Here is a 20,726-nt window from a genome sequence, read left to right on the forward strand (position 1 = left end):
ACCTCTACTGCACATGAGACATTTTTCATTCAGGATTTGCCAACTTGGGCCTTTCTGTATGGAGTGTTTATGTTGTCCCTGTGCCTGCAGAGTTTTTTTCCGGGTGCTCCTCCCACAGTCCATAGAATATAATGGATGGAGCTGGGCGTAGTTAGAATTAGCAGGAGTAACTTGTGCACATGTTGGGGACTATTTTCAGCTGCAGAGTAATTCTGTCAGTCAGTCATTTGCTGCTCTATTGAGTATTTACAGCAGCAGGATAGTGTGTATGGGATTGAGTCACAATAAACTACAGTGTGTGTGTGTTCGTAGTAATGAAGGAACATATCAGCCAGTGCAACAGTGTGGCTCACTGATGTGTTTTCCAATAGTTTTTGGACAACAGTGGAGGCTCTGTTGCACGGAATAGGATACATCAGGCATTGGATACACATACTGTATATGGATACACACTTGTTAGTGAGATCAATTCACTGGTTTTCGTCTTTTCATGCCTGACTTGTCCTCTAACTTTTTTTGTTTGCTGTCATGGGGAGAGTGAGAGATTATAACGGTATGACTAAGGAGGAGGAGTAGTTGTAACCAAGGTAACAATTCATGGGGATCACAGTAAACAGAGAATAAGCACTTGTTTGAACAGTTTATTAAATCTTGTGCACTGTCAGTACACAGAACACACTCTGTGATTTAATCTCTATCTTTATTGAAATTGTAAACAAATTTTTTCCCCTAAATGAGCATCTGCTAATGTGGCTGGATGGAAACATTCTTCAGTAAAAATATGATTTCAAAGCTGAATATGAGACGTATTGGCCTGTCTCATACTCTACCCTCACATTTATGTTCTTAACTGGCAGTGACAGGAACTATTGTTATGAAAGTGTGGTTGGATATTTTGCGAGCAGATCTTCAGATATATTGATTAACTACTGAGTCGCTTCCTGTAGTGTGCCTCCACTGGTAAATAATTGATAGCACTTACAGCTAAAGGCCCTTAGCCAGCAATAAACTGTGTAGCCTGAAACTTCACAGGCAGGAATCACATCTCACATCTCTGCACAGTGTGCATTAATTGGACAAAAAATTTCATCTCCGTTAGAATTTCAGCCGCTGATGTCTGAATGCATGGTCCCGTATCACTCCTCACTTTCCTCTGCTGCTGCATGTCCTGAGGCCTGAGAGGAAAGCAGTGTAGTGGTAATTCAAATATTGTAAGAGCATACATTCGCAGTGTGAAAACGCTCAGTCTTGTCTGTTGTACTCTTGATGTGTTTTACAGCCTTAAAGATCCACGTATCCTCAGCCACCAAAGAAGTGCTGGATGAGTTTGGCTACTTTGAGCTCCAGTTACGAGGAGATGTAGAAATGAAGGTAAGAAAAAAAGCTGGCATTGCACTTACAAAGGTTATCCCGCTTGTGTTTGAAATAAAATGAGCTCACACTGCTAAAAACATCTATCTGTACACCTCACATTCAGACAGGGTGAAATAATGACATGTATTGCTGGTGCCATTTGTTTCAATAATGACTTTGCATCTCAAATTTTTATACCTTTAATGAAAAAGTTTAAATAATTGAAGAATCCTATGCTGTGTCGTGGATTGGGCTACATCTATATATTATTTTCAATAATATAGTTTAATATATATTATTATATATATCTTTGTCTGGGACTAAGATAGTCAGGGCCGCAGCTACTGTTGAGAGTAGCTACCATTTAGGTTATATCCTCAGTATTTCTTAGTGTTCTTGAGAATGTGGGGATTTTAACAACCTTCGGAGGAAGAGTTTACATTTAGCAATTACATACTGTACATTAAACACAGCGGGTATTAGGCTTATTCAGATATTCTTTAGTGATAAAATCTTTAAAGAATTTCAGTTAAGTTACAAAAGGTAAAATTAAAACAACGCAGGGATTTCACCCACAGTTACATTCCCATCAGCATGGAGAATTCTTTAAAGAGGTCATATTATGCTCATTTTCAGGTTCAAAATCTTCTTTAAACAAGGATTCGGTTCAACTGTATGTGTTCCTCTTACCAGCTTAGCAACATGGACTGGAGCAAGAGTTTCAGAGGCTGTTTCACTTTGCAAACCTACATGCACAAAAAAGGTATATAACTCAATAAAGGAGAGGGAGAAGGCCAAAAAGCATAATATTACCTCTTTAAAACAGCACTTAGATTAAAGAGTTGGAAGACACAATTTACCAACAACAAAATACAACTGAACAGTTCAATTAATAAATATTATGTGAGCTTCCCGTGTCTAATTGGCATTACTTGGCAGTGTGAGGTTGTTCCAGGGAAATGTGGGTCGAGTTATGGCCTTGTCAGATAATAGTTTAAAAAAATATATATATATATATATATATATATATGTATATATATATATGTATATATATATACATATATATATATATATAGTATCCTCAACAGCGAATATTGGTTAATAGTTGATGATTCATGATTTTCTGCTGATAAAATATTGACTTAGAGCACTGATTGTTTCAGAATTAGATCGAGACACATTTTGATCTTTTGGAGAAACAAGGTTTTCACAGTAGTGCGATGATGTGGTGAATTTAACTCTGATTATGCTTCATTTATGGGAAAAGGTGGAGGTGTAAGATGAGCTGCAGTATCCACCACTCTCACTCTTAAACGAAGGGCAGCCTAATAAAAGATATCACCCCCGCCTCCGACCCCCCTGATCTCCATTGATGAACCTATTGATCTCTGTGTTTTTCCAGGGCAAAGGCAAAATGAGAACGTATTGGCTTCTTGGGGAGAAGACTGATGTGTATGTTATTTGAGAGGCCTGCTAATAATGTGGCAGCAGCAGTGGAGACGACAGCAGAAGCTCCGGTGGCCGAGCCGCTTCTTTATTTGTTCTAGAATAAGTCCTTATTGGTAATTTCCGTGCAGAGGAAAGGAGAACGACACCATAAAATAAAAAATAAAAAACAGAGGGAATTCCAGGTATATTTATTACCTGCATACTGTAGCTGCAAAAAAAAGGAAAAGAAAAAAAAATTGTAAAAGTTGTTTTTTGTATGAGGAACCTTTCTGTCTTGAGAGTGAGTACTTTTCACTGATAAATTCTTATTTTTTGTGCTTTCTATATTAAGATTTGTATAATGTGTTTGGAAGTCAATGATGTATTAATATTTCCTTGAAACATCCATTGAAGTTCGGAGACACAGCATTACAACTGATGTCACTGCAGGGGTTCATCAACCGTGCTACACAGTACAAGATAATATGTATATATGTATATCCAAGATACTGTAAAATATTTTGTTCAATAAACTGAGTAAAACACTCTTTTTCCATTTATGGGTCAGGCAGCATTTTTATACATTTGCTTTTTGAAGTGGGGTTAGTTATTGATATTTGCATCCAGAAATTATGAGAAAGGCATAGAAGAGCCCTAGCGAGTCTGTGCCCTTCAGGATTTATGTACTAACTTTAAAGTGTGAACTCTCTGAATATATCTGGGCCATATTCCCCTGACAATAGTCACTCAAATGTTTTCATCTAAGTTTAACCCAGAAAGAATTTATAAATGACCTTGTGCTATCCTTCCTCCCCACACTGAAATATTGGCTGTCCCTCTAGAATTTCACATTTAAAAGGCAGGAAGTGCTCACAGAGCTAATGTAGAAGTGTAGGAGCCAGTTCAGCAGAGGGGCAGTCTAACTTTCAGGAACATCTGATGTTATTTTCTATTTTCATGTTCTACTAAAAATCAGCTGCGCTCTCCTCCCCCCACGCAAACTGGGACAATTAGTTCAGGTTTATCTGACATACATTAGCCTTGTCGCCTTACATTTCACGATACTACCAGGACTATTATATTATTAAAATATAACACATGTGCCAGGAAGAAACAGAGCATCAAGTGTCTGGAACCTAATTAACTGCAAGCAGTTGTAGACAGATAAGTAAGGAAGTGGGGAAAAGCGAGTCGGCAGCAGGAAGCTGTGTGTTTGTTGTAATGACATCCCTGCTCATTATCAGTTGTGAAACAGGGGCATGGGCACTGTGTGTGTGTGTGTGTGTGTGTGTGTGTGTTTGTGTTTGTGCGTTTCATCTCTGCAGGAGAACATCTTCCCCTCCTGCATCGGCTGTAATTACCGCCCACTTTCCAACAGTGACACAACGCCGGTGCCTTTTAGAGCCACAGCAAGCAGAGTAAAGGTCTCTGCTGAATCCCGCGCTGACCTGCCAACTCCTCACAACTGACCAGGCTGTCTGTCATGCTGTCATTTGTTATTTTCTGCCTTTTCATGTGGCAGAGGACTTGAAGTATTCCTGGCAAAACCAAGACGGTATTTCCAGAATCCTCTGACTCTTCTAACCATCTGCTGTACAATAAAAAAAACAGTAACCACTTTGCCAAGTTGCACCTTTAGCCTACTTCCTAAATCAAACAAAGACAGTAGATAGTGAAATAGTTCCTTGCTCAATTTGAAAAAAACATGAATAATATGAATGCATTATTGTGCGTGAAGATATAAAATAATAAATAATATATAATATAATATATAATAAACGCAGCATTAATATAGACAAATATAGTGAATTTTAATTTGGGCTGGCTTGTACAGCTTGTTGTAGTCTACGTCATTTCACGTCACAATCTATGTTTCAATTAGGATATAGAGTGGCGACTTAGAAAAAGAGGGTTTTACTGTGCATCTGACATAATTATTATTTTTTTGATCCAGATGGTAGAAAGGTCTTAAGGATTCTTGAAATACCTTCAAAACAGAGGTAAGCCTTGTTAAGCCTTCTGGATTTTTCAAAGAGAAATTGGATGTTTAGCTCAGTGACTGGAATGTAATGGCAATACGTGAGAGGCACAAACTTACACTAGTTAGGACCTGCTTCACATTGAAATTATGTTAAATAGTGTTGAAGCAGCGGTGAATTGACCAAGTCAGTGCTCACTGGGTCATCTGAGGGTTCAGATCAGGAAACTCCATCGCACATATACAGTAGGTTCCCCTGCACATCCTGTTTGAAGGCTGACTTTTTCTCTCCCCCCCACAAAAAGACCAAAATGATAGAGAGACAAAAACAACAGAGACAGAATTGAAATTAAAGTGGGGAAACAAAAGTGAAAATTGCTGTGTCGCATTTCATTTGAATTTGCTTCAAGGCCTCGTGTTTCAGGGGCAAATTGGTTTTCCTGTATCATCCCATGAGATAATGAAATGTTTGGAGAGAAAAAGCTGCATAAATATAAGCTAAAATTACTTGTCGCCATAGCTACCGCCTACTAATCCCTGCTGAAAGCTCAGAAAGGATGAGCAGCGCCTTGAATTGTCCTCTGATTGACAGAACACATGTGAATCTGTGGCAAACACTGTGTTATTCCATATAATGCACAGTGTTTCACATCTGCATGCTGTGGGCCTGTGAGCACACGTCTTTGTAAAGGTGGAAGAACATGCTCTGTGCTATTCTGAGTCCTGATAGGTTTTTCTTGTTGTTCTCTTCAAGGACAATGGCAAGATATTTATCCGGTGCAGAAGGAAAGAGTGGCTTTTTGTTGCTCAGCGCCATTCGATTACAATAATAGGAGGTTTCAAAAGGCAACAGAGAAGCGATAGAAAGAGATGAATGGAGCCTGTAAATACAGCACGCTCCCTGGTCAGACAGAGGCAGCATAAAGAAAAAGTGCAAACAACAGTCCAGCTACAAAACAATCAATTTTGAAACTTTGAAAGAAAAATCAAAATTTCGAAAGCATGACGTGGTTGTTCTCACACCTTCCATCACGCATAGCCAAACCTGCTTTATTCTTTGCAAGCTCCATTCCAGCTGACATTGGGCGAGAGACAAGGTACACCCCAGACAGCTTGTTGTAAATCCAAGTTTGTGTGAAAGATCCTTAACAAGTTCTTACATTAAATCATAAGGACTGCCACAGCTACAGAAGACAGTAATGTGCAAATCAGTTCCTGGGAAACTTCTGTTTACTTTTACTTCTGTACTTTTAAAATGTATTCCAAACTAAAACCAGAACCAAAACTTGTAAGGCTAGTTAAAACAATTATTCAAACAGCATTTCTTTATACTATATTTTTCTGTCTTCTACTTACTTTAAGTGGGTCATATACGGTATTTGGTTTTGTAGCAAACTAGTTTTGTCAGTTAGTTCTGGGAAAATATTTAGTAACAACTAATATGCAAGAACTACTTTGTGTGATGCAACCCATCTTAAATCTAGTGATTTGTAAATCTCCACCTTGTTCACACTTCCGAATAAATTCATTTTGAGTCTAAGACAAGCTGGTGCAACCAGCCGCCGATGTTGATACTCTAATAGTGACAGGTTCTATATTTCTACATTTCTAGTTATGCTCAGAGACATTCCATGCAAATAAATCCCACTTTTGCTACTAATGCAACCTGTTTCCACTTCACGAAAGCATTTACATGTGGTTATAATGCTTACACTTAGATATATCTATGTACGTAGATGTGCTGGAAATGATATGGTGAATATTTACATCAGTGGCAGCAGCAGACTGGTAGTGCATGTGACACCTACAGAGATCCAAAGGAGATGAATATGTCAGAGGAAGGTCAAAAGTAGGTCAACTGTACACTGAACGTCAGGATTATCTGGTCAAGAAAAAACAAGATGAGAAAGGAGAACGAGGAGCAATGTTGCGACATCTCTTCATTCTTTCACTTGTTTACTGGCTGTGGTCTGCACTGTGTCACTGTATATGCTTTGGGTCAGTACCGACCAGAGTTAGACACAGTGCTGAGAGATACAGTAAATTATTATTTTTAGGATCCAAACATGGAGGCAAATGTTTCTCTGCAAATCTGTACAACAGAAACCTAGTGGTGTGTTTTATTAAGTCCAGAGATGGTTTGTTTGGAAGGTTTTAAAGTCCAAATGTCAGTATTTCATCAGACAGTGATACTGAAACTGTCATCTCATTTTTAATAAACATCTTTATATCTTTATACACCGGAGGTATCACTGCCGTTGAGAATGACAGAGACCTTTAAAGTGGATTAGGACTTTAATATTAACTGGTAATGAAGTGATGTAATGTGATGATCTGATATGCTGCCTCAGTTATCAGATGGGAGCTGGAGTTCATCCAGCCGCTCACTGATGGGAGTGCTGAACAGGGCCGATTTCCTGAAAGGTGCGGTCGGGGTCTGTACGGCGGTCACACCCTGTTACACAAAACAGCGCATGAATAATGTGAAACCACGATTAATCATTTTCCTGGATCTTACTGTGCAGGACGTGTGTTTAGTAAGGCTAAGTCTGGCGAAAAATTAAAAAGAAGGACACTTTGCACTTCTGAGAGCTGCTGATGTTGTTGCATTGTCCTCTCACATTAAATGGTGCCATTAGTGTTATTTTTAGTGTTCAGACACTAGGCACATACAGAGTTCAGCATGAGAAAGAAAATGACTCATCGTATATTCCTTTTGGCCCATGAATGTTTTTTTTTAGTGTCTACCTAAACAAAAATGTAATGACAACAGCAAAACATGACACCCCATGTCCAAAAAGTGGAACAATCTGACACACCTGTATCCGCTGGTAATTTTCACTCCAAAATGTGATGGCCTGGTCAGTTTTATAATCATGAGCCTGGAAATGAGACAACAAGAATGCCATTGTGAGTTAGATTGTCTTCTTTCTGCTCCTGATTTTGAAGCATTGTTACCAAAAAAAAAAAAGACAATTTATATATATATATATATATATATATATATATATATATATATATATATATATATATATATAAACCACTCATCACTCATTTCCTTTTTCTACAAAATGAAAAACATGTCAAAACCCAGAATGATTCACTTTACACTGATCTGAGACAGAGGGGGGGGGACCGCAAGTCTTCACATTTGAGAAGCTGGAAGCAGCACCCAGAGGTCAACAACATTTAGAGTCATCATGTAAAAAAATGTCTAATGATGAATATATATAATATCAGAGGTTGAGTGGTCACACAGACACATAAACAAACAACTACAGCTATATCTGTACAAAATACAGTGATATCTGGCGGTTGTTTGGGGGTGAATAGACCCGAACTGCTAAAACATGGCAACACTCAAATTTATGCTACAAAAACGAGGCAGAAAATTGCTTTGCCTGCAGTGTAAACACACCTATCCAATCACAAAGTGAGAGATTAGTGGGTCTACCAGCAATCATTGGGTTTTAACCGGTGTCACAAAGCTGGTCCACTTATAAACTGGGAAGATCACCATGGCAACCGGTATGGCACAGGTTAAGTTCAGAGGATCAAAGCAAAATTATTCCCACAGGATGTTGACCTGGAAAAAAAGTATTGAGTTTACAGCATTGCTCAGGAGGCAGAGCGGTTCCTGGTTCGATCAGAGTGTCGAAGAGTCCTTGAGCAAGACACTGATGAGCATGTTGGCACTTTGCATGGCAGCCTGTGCTCTCTGACTGTTGGCATGAAAGAAGGTGCTCTATAAATGCAGTTTAGTTACAATAAAGTGAAGAGGTGTGTACAAGCAAAGAAAAGTAGTGAGATCAGAACAGGGTACAAAACAGGGGTTTCTAACAATCAAGATAGTTTGTGGTTTATACTATCAGACTAATGATGATTATACACCGATCAGCCATAATATTATGACCACTGACAGGTAAAGTGAATAACACTCATTATCTTGTTACCATGGCACCTGTCAGTGAGTGGGATGTATTAGGCAGCAAAGAACATTTCGTCCTCAAAGTTGATGTGTTAGAAGCAGGAAAAATGGACAAGCGTAAGGATTTGTGCGACTCTGACAAGGGCCAAATTGTGATGGCTAGACTAGCATCTCCAAACCTGCAGCTCTTGTGGCATGTTCCCAGTCTGCAGTGGTCAGTACCTATCAAAAGTGGTCCAAGGAGGGAAAAGCAGTAAACAGGCGACAGGGTCATGGGAGGCTAAGAAAAGAAAAGATAAGATGTTCCGTTATGAATCCCCCAAAAGGGAAATTCAAGTTAGCACAGCAGCACAGAGGAATATAAAAAGAAGAACAAAATACAATAAAAGTAGAATCAGTTAACATTCTACGTAGATGTATAGCACTCATTGATGCACGTGGTGGGCGAAGGCTGGCTAGTGTGGTCCGATCCAACAGACCACATTCACGGCAAAAGACGGGACCTCCACTAAATTAGGCAGGTGGTTGTAATGTTATGGCTGATGGGTGTGGTTTACCACACCAGCAGCCTAATAAATGCAGACAGCTGCATATTAATTGCACTGAGCTTCTTTCTTTGAATTTCTACAGGATCCCTGACAGTGTAGTCAGCTTTTACATTTTTAATTAGGTTGACTGGCAGGAGGGGAAAAAATGCCTGTTCACACTACAATGGATGTCTACTTTAGTGAGTCTTTTAAGTGCATAATCAGCCCTGCACTCACTTTATTCATTCATTCATTCAACACTGGCTAGTAATTTCAAACTGACAAAAGCAATTATATGTAAAATAGATGAAAACACACGCTAACATAACAAAGAAATGAATCATACAAATATCAACCTGGTGCAACATACTGGGCATTACATTTGCATGTCCTGATACCGAAGTTGTGTTTTAGGCACATAACAATAAACAACATGTTGTTTTGGATTCAACACAGGATATTTGAGCTCATCACTGTTCATCACTGAACTTGCATGCACACATAGAGTATTATACACATACACTTACTTGTGTTATTTCAGGGGTAAGAGGCACAAATCCCTCGACGCAGTAATCCCGCTGGGTTGTGGAGCAGAAGTCAGTTTTGGGAGTCGGTGGGCTCCGTTCAGCGTCAATCTTCTCACTGTGAAAACAGGAAGATATCAGCCTCAGCATTCGGCACTGTTGGAAGAAGATCAGTTAAAGTAGCAACACCACAGTGTAGGAATACTTTGTTCTAAGTCGTGGATTCAAAATTTTAATTATGTAAAAGCATAAAAATATACTTAAATTACCAGAAGTAAAAGTAGTCATTATGTAGAATGACCCATTTCAAAATAAAGTTCAATATATTTGTCACATTGCACTCTCTTGCACCCCGTGACAATATTATTGAATTCCAATAATTGCTGCATTAATGTTTACATCACTGTATTTAAATACTTTATATATTGCTGGGTAGCTTGTGAATTGTGAAAGTAAATAAAGTCTTATCTTAACCTACACTAATGCTTCATAATTTCTTTGATTGCATTTTGTTGTTTGCTATTAATCTGAAAATGGGAAATAAATAGTAATAATAGAGTTGTGTGGAGTAAAAGGTTGTAGTAGAGTTATATATAATAGAGTTGTAGTGGATGATCAATATAGCAGCCTAAGTAGCATAAAAGTGGAAATTCTCAAGTAAAGTGCCTCAAAATTTTACTTGAGTAAATGTGCTTGGTTACTTTTACTTGGTTTTAGGTACTTGAGTATAAAAAGAATTACTATAGATAATTTGACCACTCCTCGAGCCTCGTGTGATCCGGAAATCATCCGCCATCATTAAGGACGTACCAGTGCTCTTTTCTGCTTTCAGGATTGATGAGGGTTGAGCCATCAGAAAGGAAACATAAAACCATCCTACAGGACATCTTTTATCTGACTGTCACTCCCTTCTGTTGGATATCTGTTAGTGATTGGATGCTATAGGCTGTTTTGAAACCGCATCACCGTAACACATCACACGTAAACCAGCATGTGCAGACCAATAACAACGTAACTAAATCAGGTGTAATGTTACTCCCAATCTAAAATGTTCATGGTCTCACTGTATAAGTGGATCTGTATATCCAATATTGACTAAAATTTATTCAATTAGCGAAATGACATAGACCAATTCACTTTCACTTCACTTGCAATAAAAATTGCTATTTTAGGCTATTTAGATGGTTTGACAACGTGAATAGTAACACGTACGATTAAGTTAACCATCATGTGTCCACAGAAACGGTAACAGCGGAAGATGTCTAGCTCTAACAGGTGTAAGAAGATACCAGTCAAGCACCGTCTGTTCATGTCCACACAGAGAAGAGGTCCAAACCGGCATGAATCAAGGAACGTTGGTGTGTGTACTTATAAAGTCCAGGGAATTTAGTTCATGGCTCAAGACTGAGTGATGAGACATTGTCAAATGCGTGACGAGCCGTTTGCATCGAAGACATGATGCTTTGTATTCTTCAGGAGCAGTTAACTTGTGCGGGATGTGTGGGGACAGACTCCATAAACCCCATTAGGATGACTGGCCTCCATGCAAAATAACATAATAAAATTTGATTTAAAGGGTATTACAGCTGTGATTGAACAGTAAAACAAACCCAGACGTGTATTACATCATTTTCCCCCTCAAGAAACACGGCCAGCCGGCGTTCTCCATTTCCATAAACAAAGAACTTCCAGCAACAATTTATGTTGCATCAAAGGACTTGTTTCACAGTTGATTTACCTTATCATCTGGGCGATATGTTTTTCCAAAAGCTCGCTTCTGATGCCTGAACCATGGAAATATAAAAGAAGACATTAACTGAGCATGCACAGAAAAATCATCTAAAAAAAGATTTGAACAGTCAAATAAAAATCTGAAACAAATTTTTGAAAAGAGTCAAAGCAGCCTTCAGTGTCTATGGGAAACCTGTGTCATATTCTTTAAGATACATCGCCTGAATAAACTCTTCTAAAATATATGTCCAGTCTGTACATGGGTTTTAAATGTATGGGCAGAAATAGGTTCATACTGTTGCTGGTGAAAGACAAAGAAGACAAAGATACATACCCCGCAGCCTCACACCTGGACCTTTCGGAGGGATGTAAGCCGCTTTAAGCGTAGTGACAGTCTCCATTTTAGACTCCTGGTCCATAGTGAGAATCCCTCTGTGTCCATGTCTCTGGATTTGTGTCTTCGACTCCTCAGTGTCAACAGCTGCAACGGCCCTCTGGATAAATGGACAGACAGAGTTTAGATGAACAAACATCCCACTCCCACTCTCACTAACAACTACATTCTGTAACAGGCTTAAACACACACACACGCACGCACGCACTCACATGAAGATATCACACACGCATACAAATTTAGGTCCCTGGTTGTCACAGGTAGAATTATTCTTTATGCTTTTAGGTGTTGTCCTTTCTCTGTGTTGTCTGTTTGTGCAGTGTTTGTGCCCCCATCCCCATTTCTGCCCCCCTGTCCGGCCCAAAAACATATTTAATAAATAACAAACAAAGGAGTATAATAATACTAAATAAATACTAAAGTAAAATCTGTCTGGTACAACATGGTAACCAGCTCCTCATAGTCTATACCAGGCTGCTTAGCAGGACAGGTAATAAAAAAAAATTAAAATTTAAAATATTCGCTGGTTTCCACCTCTGAAATGCAAAGATTTTCTGCTTTTCTTTGTTTTCCATGATTGATGATGATGACATATTTCTCTGGGAACTTGGATAGCTCTATTCAAAATATCTGTGTTTGTCTTGTGTGTATGAACACCTAATAAGAAAATAGGATAGAATACCTTTCATAAGCATGTGTCAGCTGTTTTTATAAACTACTTTTCAACATAATGATGCAGGGAGAAAAGTCCCAGGGCCATTAAGATAATGACAGAAAAAAAAGAATCAAATAAAAGGTACCATTTAACTAAAACACACCACAAACTACACCTGTTTCTGATAGTCTAAAATTTCTATCTTTTGTTCTAGGTGGGGATGGATACACACACACACACACACACACACAAGGTGATGATGAGGCCATAGAGTGGATACTGGCTCACCATTTTTGGTAACAGCTATATAAATAGTTACAATAAAACTAAATGAAGCAAAACAAAAAAATTATTGTTGTGGCAATACACATGCACAAAGGTGCAAGGCTATATTAAATAAACTTTATTTACTTACTTACTTACTACCTTCCACACAGCATTTTGACTTGTGCAGCCACATTAACATTAACCATGGGTGGATCCAGGTCACAGAACACAGCATACCACCATGTACATGTTCTATTTTCTTCTGTTTAAAGACATACGTGTCATGCAGTCTGGACGGACAGTTGGCTAGCTAACATTAGCGAGACTAACTTCGCAACCTTAACTACACTCACCTCTTCTTCCCAGTTGCGCAACATACATTTTCCAACATTATTTTCCACAGTGGCTGGCCGTTCGGTCATCGTAGTACCAGGATGACTGCTCGACTTGACTTGAATGTGCCAAAGTCCTCTGTACCTGCCGAGAATCCCACTTATCAACCGGAGTCTGTTGACGGAAGTGTCGCCATAACGACGGCGATTCTTATTTCCAGACAAAAACATAAAAAATATACAAAATAATGTAAGATAAAGCCTATAAAATAAAAGAAGACAGAAATCACATATTTAATGTCCCATTTCATTTAAAGAAACAAACAAGCTTTTCATATGTAAATTTACATGAAACCTATCACAAGTGAAAGTAAATGGGAACGAAAGCATTTTCATCACCACTGCTGTTCTTGCCCTATTCAGCTATATTCAAGTGCAGAATCATATATTTTATATCCAGCACCAGTATCTTGTCAAAACATAGTATTGTTTCAAAACCAAACAAACCAAAGGTAAGGAACTATATTAAAATTGCACATTGTATTTTTCCACATGCATTTAATCCTTTGTAATTAAAATGCGATGATCAAATCAGAATTTTCACATAATTCAAATGTGAAATTTTAAATGCCTTTGTATTATCTTAATTTTTCCAAATGGATAGAAAGCAGTAGGCTACTGGCTCTTCATCAGTAGGATTCTGTTAGATTGAAAACGTAGGCCTGTATGTCTTTTCAGAATATGTGACAGTGGCTGGCTATATGTTAACTAGTTTATCAGCCACATTTATAAAAGGTTTCTTCAGATGGGAAGGTGAAGTGATTCTTTCAAGTGAGCACAGAAGCACATCTCCAGGAGACAGCTGTGGGTGAAAGCATTGTCCCCTGAGGTGCAATTAAAGTGAACAGAGATGACACTGCTTTCATCTGATCATGTGGTAAAATGTCTTTACATCCATCTACTGATTGTTCCATTCGATCATCACCCATTGTTACATCTGTCCTGCTGAGCCATGGTAGTGGTGGCGACTGGAGTAACATTGTAAGTCCATTGCAATTTTTCCCTTCATTGAACTCCCATGTTCCTCCAATGCATAAGGCAGAGCTCAGTTCAAAGTGACAAAAGTCTAGCAGTAAAACAAAATACAATTTCAAATCATGAAACTCCTTCCGGACCATATTTGAACAGAGACTAAAGGTGGTCATATGAGGGGGGAGTTGTATGACCACCTGTTGTCACATGACCAAGTTCCAGGTTATGTTATGACAACTGAGCAAGTTCAATTTGCTGATGAAAACTGTGAGATTGCAGCTGAAAGCTCCAAAAAAAGCTAGTAAGTGGACCATTAGTCATACTCTACATACTGTTCCAAGGGTCAAGAATGAACTCCCATGTTTGAGAAAAATTGTGTTTGCCAGAATAACATTTACTTATTATTTGTGTTTTCAATTTTACGAAAGACTTGAGTAGGCGTATTATTACCGTTACCATCAATTAATAAAATCAATATGAGAGTTTTAGGCAGTCCACATATATACTCAATGCATAGTTGTTTTAAATCCTAAAAGCCCATTCCTTGATTATAAGATGTAAACCTAATGTTAATGTGAAAATCTTTTCTTTTAATTATTTTCATAGTATTTTTGACAAATCCATGTAACTCCATTGGATTGTACTGCTCTCTGTTTCCCGCTCACCTACAACCTGCCATGTCTGTCTAAAGCTGAACATCACCTCACTTTTTGACAGAGTATGTGCTACAGCTCACTCTAAAGGTGAACATAATTTGCTGCCAAACCAAGGAACCACTTCATAATTTGGGTTGAAAAAAACAATTTGAGGATAAATTAAATGGCTCAGTAACCTTGTTGATTCACTTCTTCAGTGAGAATCACATATCGTTTATTCATATCAATTTATACCCTGCTAAATTTAACACTGGCTGCTTGTTACTGTGGATATGAGACACAGAACTGTTGCTGAGAAACAGCAGAGGGGTTTTCACTGTCAGCCAGAGTGTCTGGAACAGTCAACCACCTCAGCATGAAGCACAGTCAGAAATCAAATTAATATTTTATGGACACTAGACTGTCAAACTGTGCCTCGTCACGCCACGCAAACTAATAAGTGCCCATTATTTTACAGTGATTTAACTGTGATTATGTTGGCAGTAAATACCACATGTACTGTAGTACGTGCTGAAACAAAAGCGCAATGTGATATTGATGTTTCATCAGAGGTGGGGTAAGGCAATCACCAAGACCTTTCTAGAAGAAATCTTTTTTCCCCCATGGATAAAGTAGGAAATACAAAAAGGAAGGAAAAACAGCGCAGTACGAGAAGAAAAGGATATTTCAAAAATGTACATACTATACAGTAGTTTATTATATTGTCATGAGTCTACAGCCATTCTAGCCCTACTTAGGCAGAGCAAGGCTAACGTAAGCATGGTCAAAATGACAATGTTAACATGCCGATATTTATCAGACATCAGCACAGCCTCACTGCTCTTATTACTTAAAAGTACAGAATTGGCTTTATAACTTAGTGTCTAAGTAATTCATACTTTGGAATTTGACACATAGCCTCCTCTTCAAAGGTTCTTAAATCATCACTTAAAAGTTGGCACAATTTTTTCCGCTGAGTTTCTATGCAGTGTTTTTCATGGAGCGTAACTAAGATACAAAGATGTGAGCAAAGAGGTAAAGTCTAGGAAATAATTTTTTGAATCTACCATTTCAAATGTATATTAAAAATGAAGTGTTTTTCAAACATTTCACATGTAAGACAACAAATACTAGGCATTTCTTTATAACAGCAAAAACATCCTTAGTTAGATCTTATTCAGACTTTAACTCATTCATAGGGAGTGACTTCAGACAAAGACTGTATCTGATTCTTATATTGTTAAATTCTCATCGGTCCATGAAAATAGCTCCTCACCTTTTACCAAAATAGCTAGTCTTTCAAAGCAGTGAAAAAAGAGCACAGACAAAACAACCACACAACTAAAATGAAATGAATGAATGAAATACAGTATGTTTCTCTCGTTTACATGATTACCTGATTAAGAGTAATAGGTTTTCAGGGTAGTATATGAAATGACACGTCCTTCTATTCTACACCAAAAATAGCTTATGATTTTTTCCCACAGCAAAAGTGCGTAAGGAGCTCACACAACATTAGCATTGTGGATTATGTGTGGTCACTGAAGCGAGTGTGAGCTGGACGGGGATCAGATTCAAATCCTGACCATGTAGTTTAATATCCCCGCCCTCCCCCTCTCTGTCTCTCCTAAACAACACACAGAACGCCAGTGTTGCTATTTCTGTATCACATTGTGATTACATGTTAACTAAGCATCTCCATGACTACCAGCTCTGCAGATATGTTGATCCGACATGAATGTGTTTTTTCGCTCTTTCTTCTCAGTTGGAAACCCTGCATTCGTGTCTCGCAGCTCAGATGGGCGCCCACTTAGGAGATGTCACTGTCTGTGGGAATTTCATGCTTTGTGCTTTTGCCAAATCACCCTGAGATGTAGTGCCAGATCCAACATCAGCTCTCCCCTCTTTACTTTCTTCTTCCCCTGCAGTCACATCCTGACCCCGAGACCAACTCTGACAACGTCTGCCGTTGTTAGTAGAGGGCTCAGTTATCTAAAAGAAGTGTTTCATCTTCAGGCTCTTCGAGGTGTTATCATCTTCAGGATACAGACTGACAAGACATGCTCATTTAAGTCCTCAGTGAATTCTTGAAATTCCAGTTCCAGCACAAATGTGTGATGACCCTCTGAGTGATCCAAGATAAATTTCAAGAAGGAAACAGCCCTGCAATAATAGTTTCCCTTCATGCAGTAGGAGAGGAACTACAAAAATCCTTTATGTACAGATGCACTAAACAATAGTTTTTATATTAGTAATTAATCAAATTATTCTGTATAAAGCAAAAGGGGTAGCCTGACAATCAGACTGATTTGCCATTGTGTTTCTCTTCACTCAGTCAGCCTGACATTGATGTTCACATTAGAGGGGGTTGTTTTACCCTAGGTAACTAGTTAGCTATGTAGGAAGATGACATCCCCCATTCTTTATTCTGCCTACAAACCTCTAATTAGCCGACTGGAGATGTGGGCAATTATTTAGAAGTCTGGAACCAGGCTGTGAACGTGTGTGACTACTTTAGCAGTGACAGTGATTAACCTTTTCCAAGATCACAAACAGTACAAGTGAAGAAGAGTAGAGTTTAGATTGGCTGTCAGGAGAAAAATGTTTTCATGCTTTCTGATCAGCTGAGGAAGGAACAGGAGGAAAGAAAAACACTTGAGGGAGGAAGAAAATAATAAAGGAAAGACAAATCGACCAAGGGGAGAAAGTGGACAAGAAAGCTGGTCCATGAAGCCAAAGGCCTACTATAACCACTTCAGAATGTTTTTGGTCATTTTAGTACACCTATATGAGCTAATGTCAACAAAATTCAGAAGGAGAGCGACAGTGAATTTTGATGTGATCATATAGTCACCCCAAATAGGTGACTGTTTCCCTCTAGTTCATATAAATGTGTAAAAGTGGCGCACCCCAATGGTTGGACAACTGCAGTGTCCATGTGTTCGATTTACAGCCAAGAACCTTTGCTACATGTCATGGGCCCTCTGTCTGTCACCTTGTTTCCTGTCTCTCTCTACTGCCCACTGGCAAATAAAGGCAAACAATCTGAAAAACAAATGTTCAGGTGGAGTAAAAAGTGCAAAATGTCCCTCTGAAATGTAATTGAGAAAAAGTAAACAGAATTTAAATACAATAATACAATACCACCTCTGCCTTGGTGTAAAAGCAGAATTTTCTATTTGCTTATTTGAGAACATGCAGTGAATATTAGCCAAAGTTTCCTATCCCGTAAACAAAGTCCTCTGTGTATGTTGCTGTCTATAGAAATCCTTAATCGACCTGTGAGCGAATGAAAACTGAGATTTCAATCGGTCAGACCTCAGCGCGGGCTGGCAAGACACACCGTGTTGGAATTTCAACAGCATAATTCAATTTGTGCCTGTTAATGCTTTCACCGCTGTCAGATCTGTGTGCTGTATTTACCTAGCTGGAATAACACTTGAGCTTGTGCCGTGTGGCCTGCCGCTCGGTATCGTAATAAAGAGAAGCGCTGCTGTGCTGAAGGGGACTGGAGTTAAGTACGTTTTCCCTCAGCACACGGTTGGCTCTTCAAACACCCGAGCAGAGGCCTCGAGTTTTGGTTGGCGCCCGTCAGTCTAGTCAGCTGGTCAGCACATCTTGGCCTCTTGCTTTCAGAAATCCCCTTTTTTCTAATCCATCTTCTTTTCGACTAAGTGTAGCACTGTCTGTGGCACACCAACACCTTCAGTGGGCAGCTGCTCCCTTACACCCAAGGGCAAACATAGAAAATGTTCCCTGCTTTTGTATTTTATCTGCCCTATTTTAAAACAGGAATCCAAAGAAGGAATTCAGTAGGTTAGCATTGAGAATGTTGAAAATATAAGCTTAAGACACATGGCATGATGTTAGCTCAGATCTGACTGCTCTCAGAATTTATCAGAAACCTCACTTCTTTTTTGTCAGACCCCTTCGTCCAGACCCCTCCACCATCTTATTTGTACGTTTACACAGTCCCTTTGCCTCATCTCATACAGCTCAGAGCAAATTTCTATCTCTGCGTTGACTTTATATGTAAATCACACCGCCTCTAAAACTTGTCTTGTATTCAGTGAGCACACCATCAGGGGGGAGCTGTCCAAAGCACATAAGACCAACACAGACCAGGATTCACGTTTCGTCTACTCCCAGCAGCCAATATTGGTTTCCTTTAACCGTCACCACTTTAGTTGCCTGAAATAGCACTGAGCTCCAAACATGTTCCTTTACCCATCTGCATATCATAGCCATTAATGTTAAGCCTTTATTCTGTGTGTGATTTTCCATTTTTGCACACCAGTAGCTCCAAAAAATTTGTTAGTTGCAAGCAAACTTGTTATGTTGATTTTGTGCGTATCTTTCCTAAGCCTGGTTATCTCACTATGTTTCTGTGGATAATAACTTAACTGTAACCCAACCATTATTTATTTGCCTTGCCTTAACCTAATCCACAATCTTTCCCTACGCTTAACCAACCAGTTTTAGTTGCCAAAACATCAAATATTACACACTGTAAAAAACTGTATAAAGTTTATGAAAGGGAATAAATGAGGAACTATTCTAAATACATTTTATCTGAGAAATTAAATTATCTTTTTTGTTAGTCCTGTTACTGGCATACTTACAATGTGGATTTGAGGTGTTGGCAAAGAATTATTATCTTTAGGGGTAAAACAGCCATTATTCTTTACATTCCTAAAACATCTATTTTACTGATCCATGTGGTTTTCATCAAAAAACAGCAACAAGCTCTTCTGAGCCATTAACACCTACTGCTTAAGAAGAACTCCACCCATCACATCAATGACACACATGACAGGCTGACATCCAGGAATGAAAGATAAGATTTAAATAAAAACCATCTGTCTCCTAAAAACCACACAAGGCCTTTCAGACGGTAATAAAAACAGGGTGTAGATGATTCTTGAATGCCAGACTTTTCAGAAACCACAGACATGGCTTTCAATAAGAAATGGTCCAAAGCACTTCCCATCTGAACTGCCCAGCTGCACATTACCAAGACTAAAATAACCTTAACAATTTAATGACATCAAATTATATGTCTAGCCATCAACGTTTTGTAATATGCTGGAGATCATGTCAGTAAAATCTCAAATCCATTCTCTGCCCACTGTGTTGAATAGTGTTAAGTGTAATACATATTTTGGTTTGTTATCTACAGACTCTATGACAAAGATCTTGGTTGGAGGACATAACTGCTTTTTTCACATTTTTGTGAAAAAGCCAATGCCATGAAATTATACAAAATAAAATGTTGTTATTTTGGCAGCGTGTTTGATCTGACTCAAATGGCACCTGCATACATTACATTAACTAATTTCATTTGGATCTTGTGCAAGCCCAGGTGTTCAAAACACTGGCAGCCTTAATTAGGTAGGATTGTAATTACGCTGTGATTTGGCAATAGATCAAATCAGCTTCCACCTCAGAGCCCCAGGAGCATATCTACTATATATTAACTTCGCTTCATCTTTGACACGTCAACAAGGAGCTGCTGCCACGAACACACAAATACTTTTGCTGGCTTTTTTTGTTGTTGCACTAATCCGCGTTTAAATCCCTTATGAAGAGTGTTGCAACGCCATGAGATAACAGATTTTATCACCAAGTATCTGATATCACAAAGAGCTTCACGGGTGGGTAATCCATCCTTGTTGTTTTAAAGGGCAGTAGTTTGGGATCAATGTTTCTCTTGTTGTCACCTGTTCAAAGAATTCCCACTGTTTCGTTGTCAAGAGCCACCATGTTGGGGAGGACTTTAATTAACTTTCCAAAAACAACACTCTTGAACACTGCAAGAGTTCTTACCCAACTGCCTTTTAAGGCTCTTAACTAATTTCCTGAACACAACAGGAGAATCAATGATGAAAAATGATTCAACGTGGCCAATCCAACAAGTCCAAAATGGTATAAAAGACGATGAT

The 20,726-nt window shown here is 38.7% G+C and overlaps 2 protein-coding genes across 4 annotated transcripts in view; one reads left to right on the forward strand and one right to left on the reverse strand.

The window, feature by feature from the left end:
* LOC119915036 (atrial natriuretic peptide receptor 2) overlaps positions 1 to 3,028 on the forward strand; it is a 57,739-nt gene extending 54,711 nt beyond the window's left edge. Inside the window, exons 21-22 of the mRNA XM_038734589.1 lie at positions 1,280 to 1,371; positions 2,756 to 3,028. Coding sequence (XP_038590517.1) covers positions 1,280 to 1,371; positions 2,756 to 2,818 — 155 coding nt within the window. The 3' untranslated portion in view covers positions 2,819 to 3,028. The remainder of the gene's footprint in view (positions 1 to 1,279; positions 1,372 to 2,755) is intronic.
* Positions 3,029 to 6,698: 3,670 nt separating this feature from the next.
* Positions 6,699 to 13,554, reverse strand: spag8 (sperm associated antigen 8). Of its 3 annotated transcripts, XM_038734592.1 has the most exons (7): positions 13,139 to 13,554; positions 11,804 to 11,963; positions 11,477 to 11,522; positions 9,742 to 9,856; positions 8,867 to 8,967; positions 7,579 to 7,641; positions 6,699 to 7,214 (listed from the first exon to the last, which is right to left on the reverse strand). In XM_038734592.1, exons 1-7 carry the CDS (start codon positions 13,346 to 13,348, stop codon positions 7,208 to 7,210), a joined length of 702 nt encoding a protein of 233 aa, XP_038590520.1. In that variant the 5' UTR covers positions 13,349 to 13,554; the 3' UTR covers positions 6,699 to 7,207. The 3 variants fall into 3 exon arrangements, with proteins under 3 accessions (XP_038590520.1, XP_038590519.1, XP_038590521.1); XM_038734591.1 differs by lacking the exon at positions 8,867 to 8,967 and having other exon boundaries at positions 13,139 to 13,537; XM_038734593.1 differs by lacking the exons at positions 8,867 to 8,967; positions 13,139 to 13,554 and adding an exon at positions 12,934 to 13,018.
* Positions 13,555 to 20,726: the final 7,172 nt, after the last annotated feature.

The sequence above is a fragment of the Micropterus salmoides genome, unplaced genomic scaffold (genome assembly GCF_014851395.1).
Source record: "Micropterus salmoides isolate LMB-PRFRI ecotype aquatic unplaced genomic scaffold, ASM1485139v1 Ms_hic_scaffold_20, whole genome shotgun sequence".
Taxonomy (NCBI): domain Eukaryota; kingdom Metazoa; phylum Chordata; class Actinopteri; order Centrarchiformes; family Centrarchidae; genus Micropterus; species Micropterus salmoides.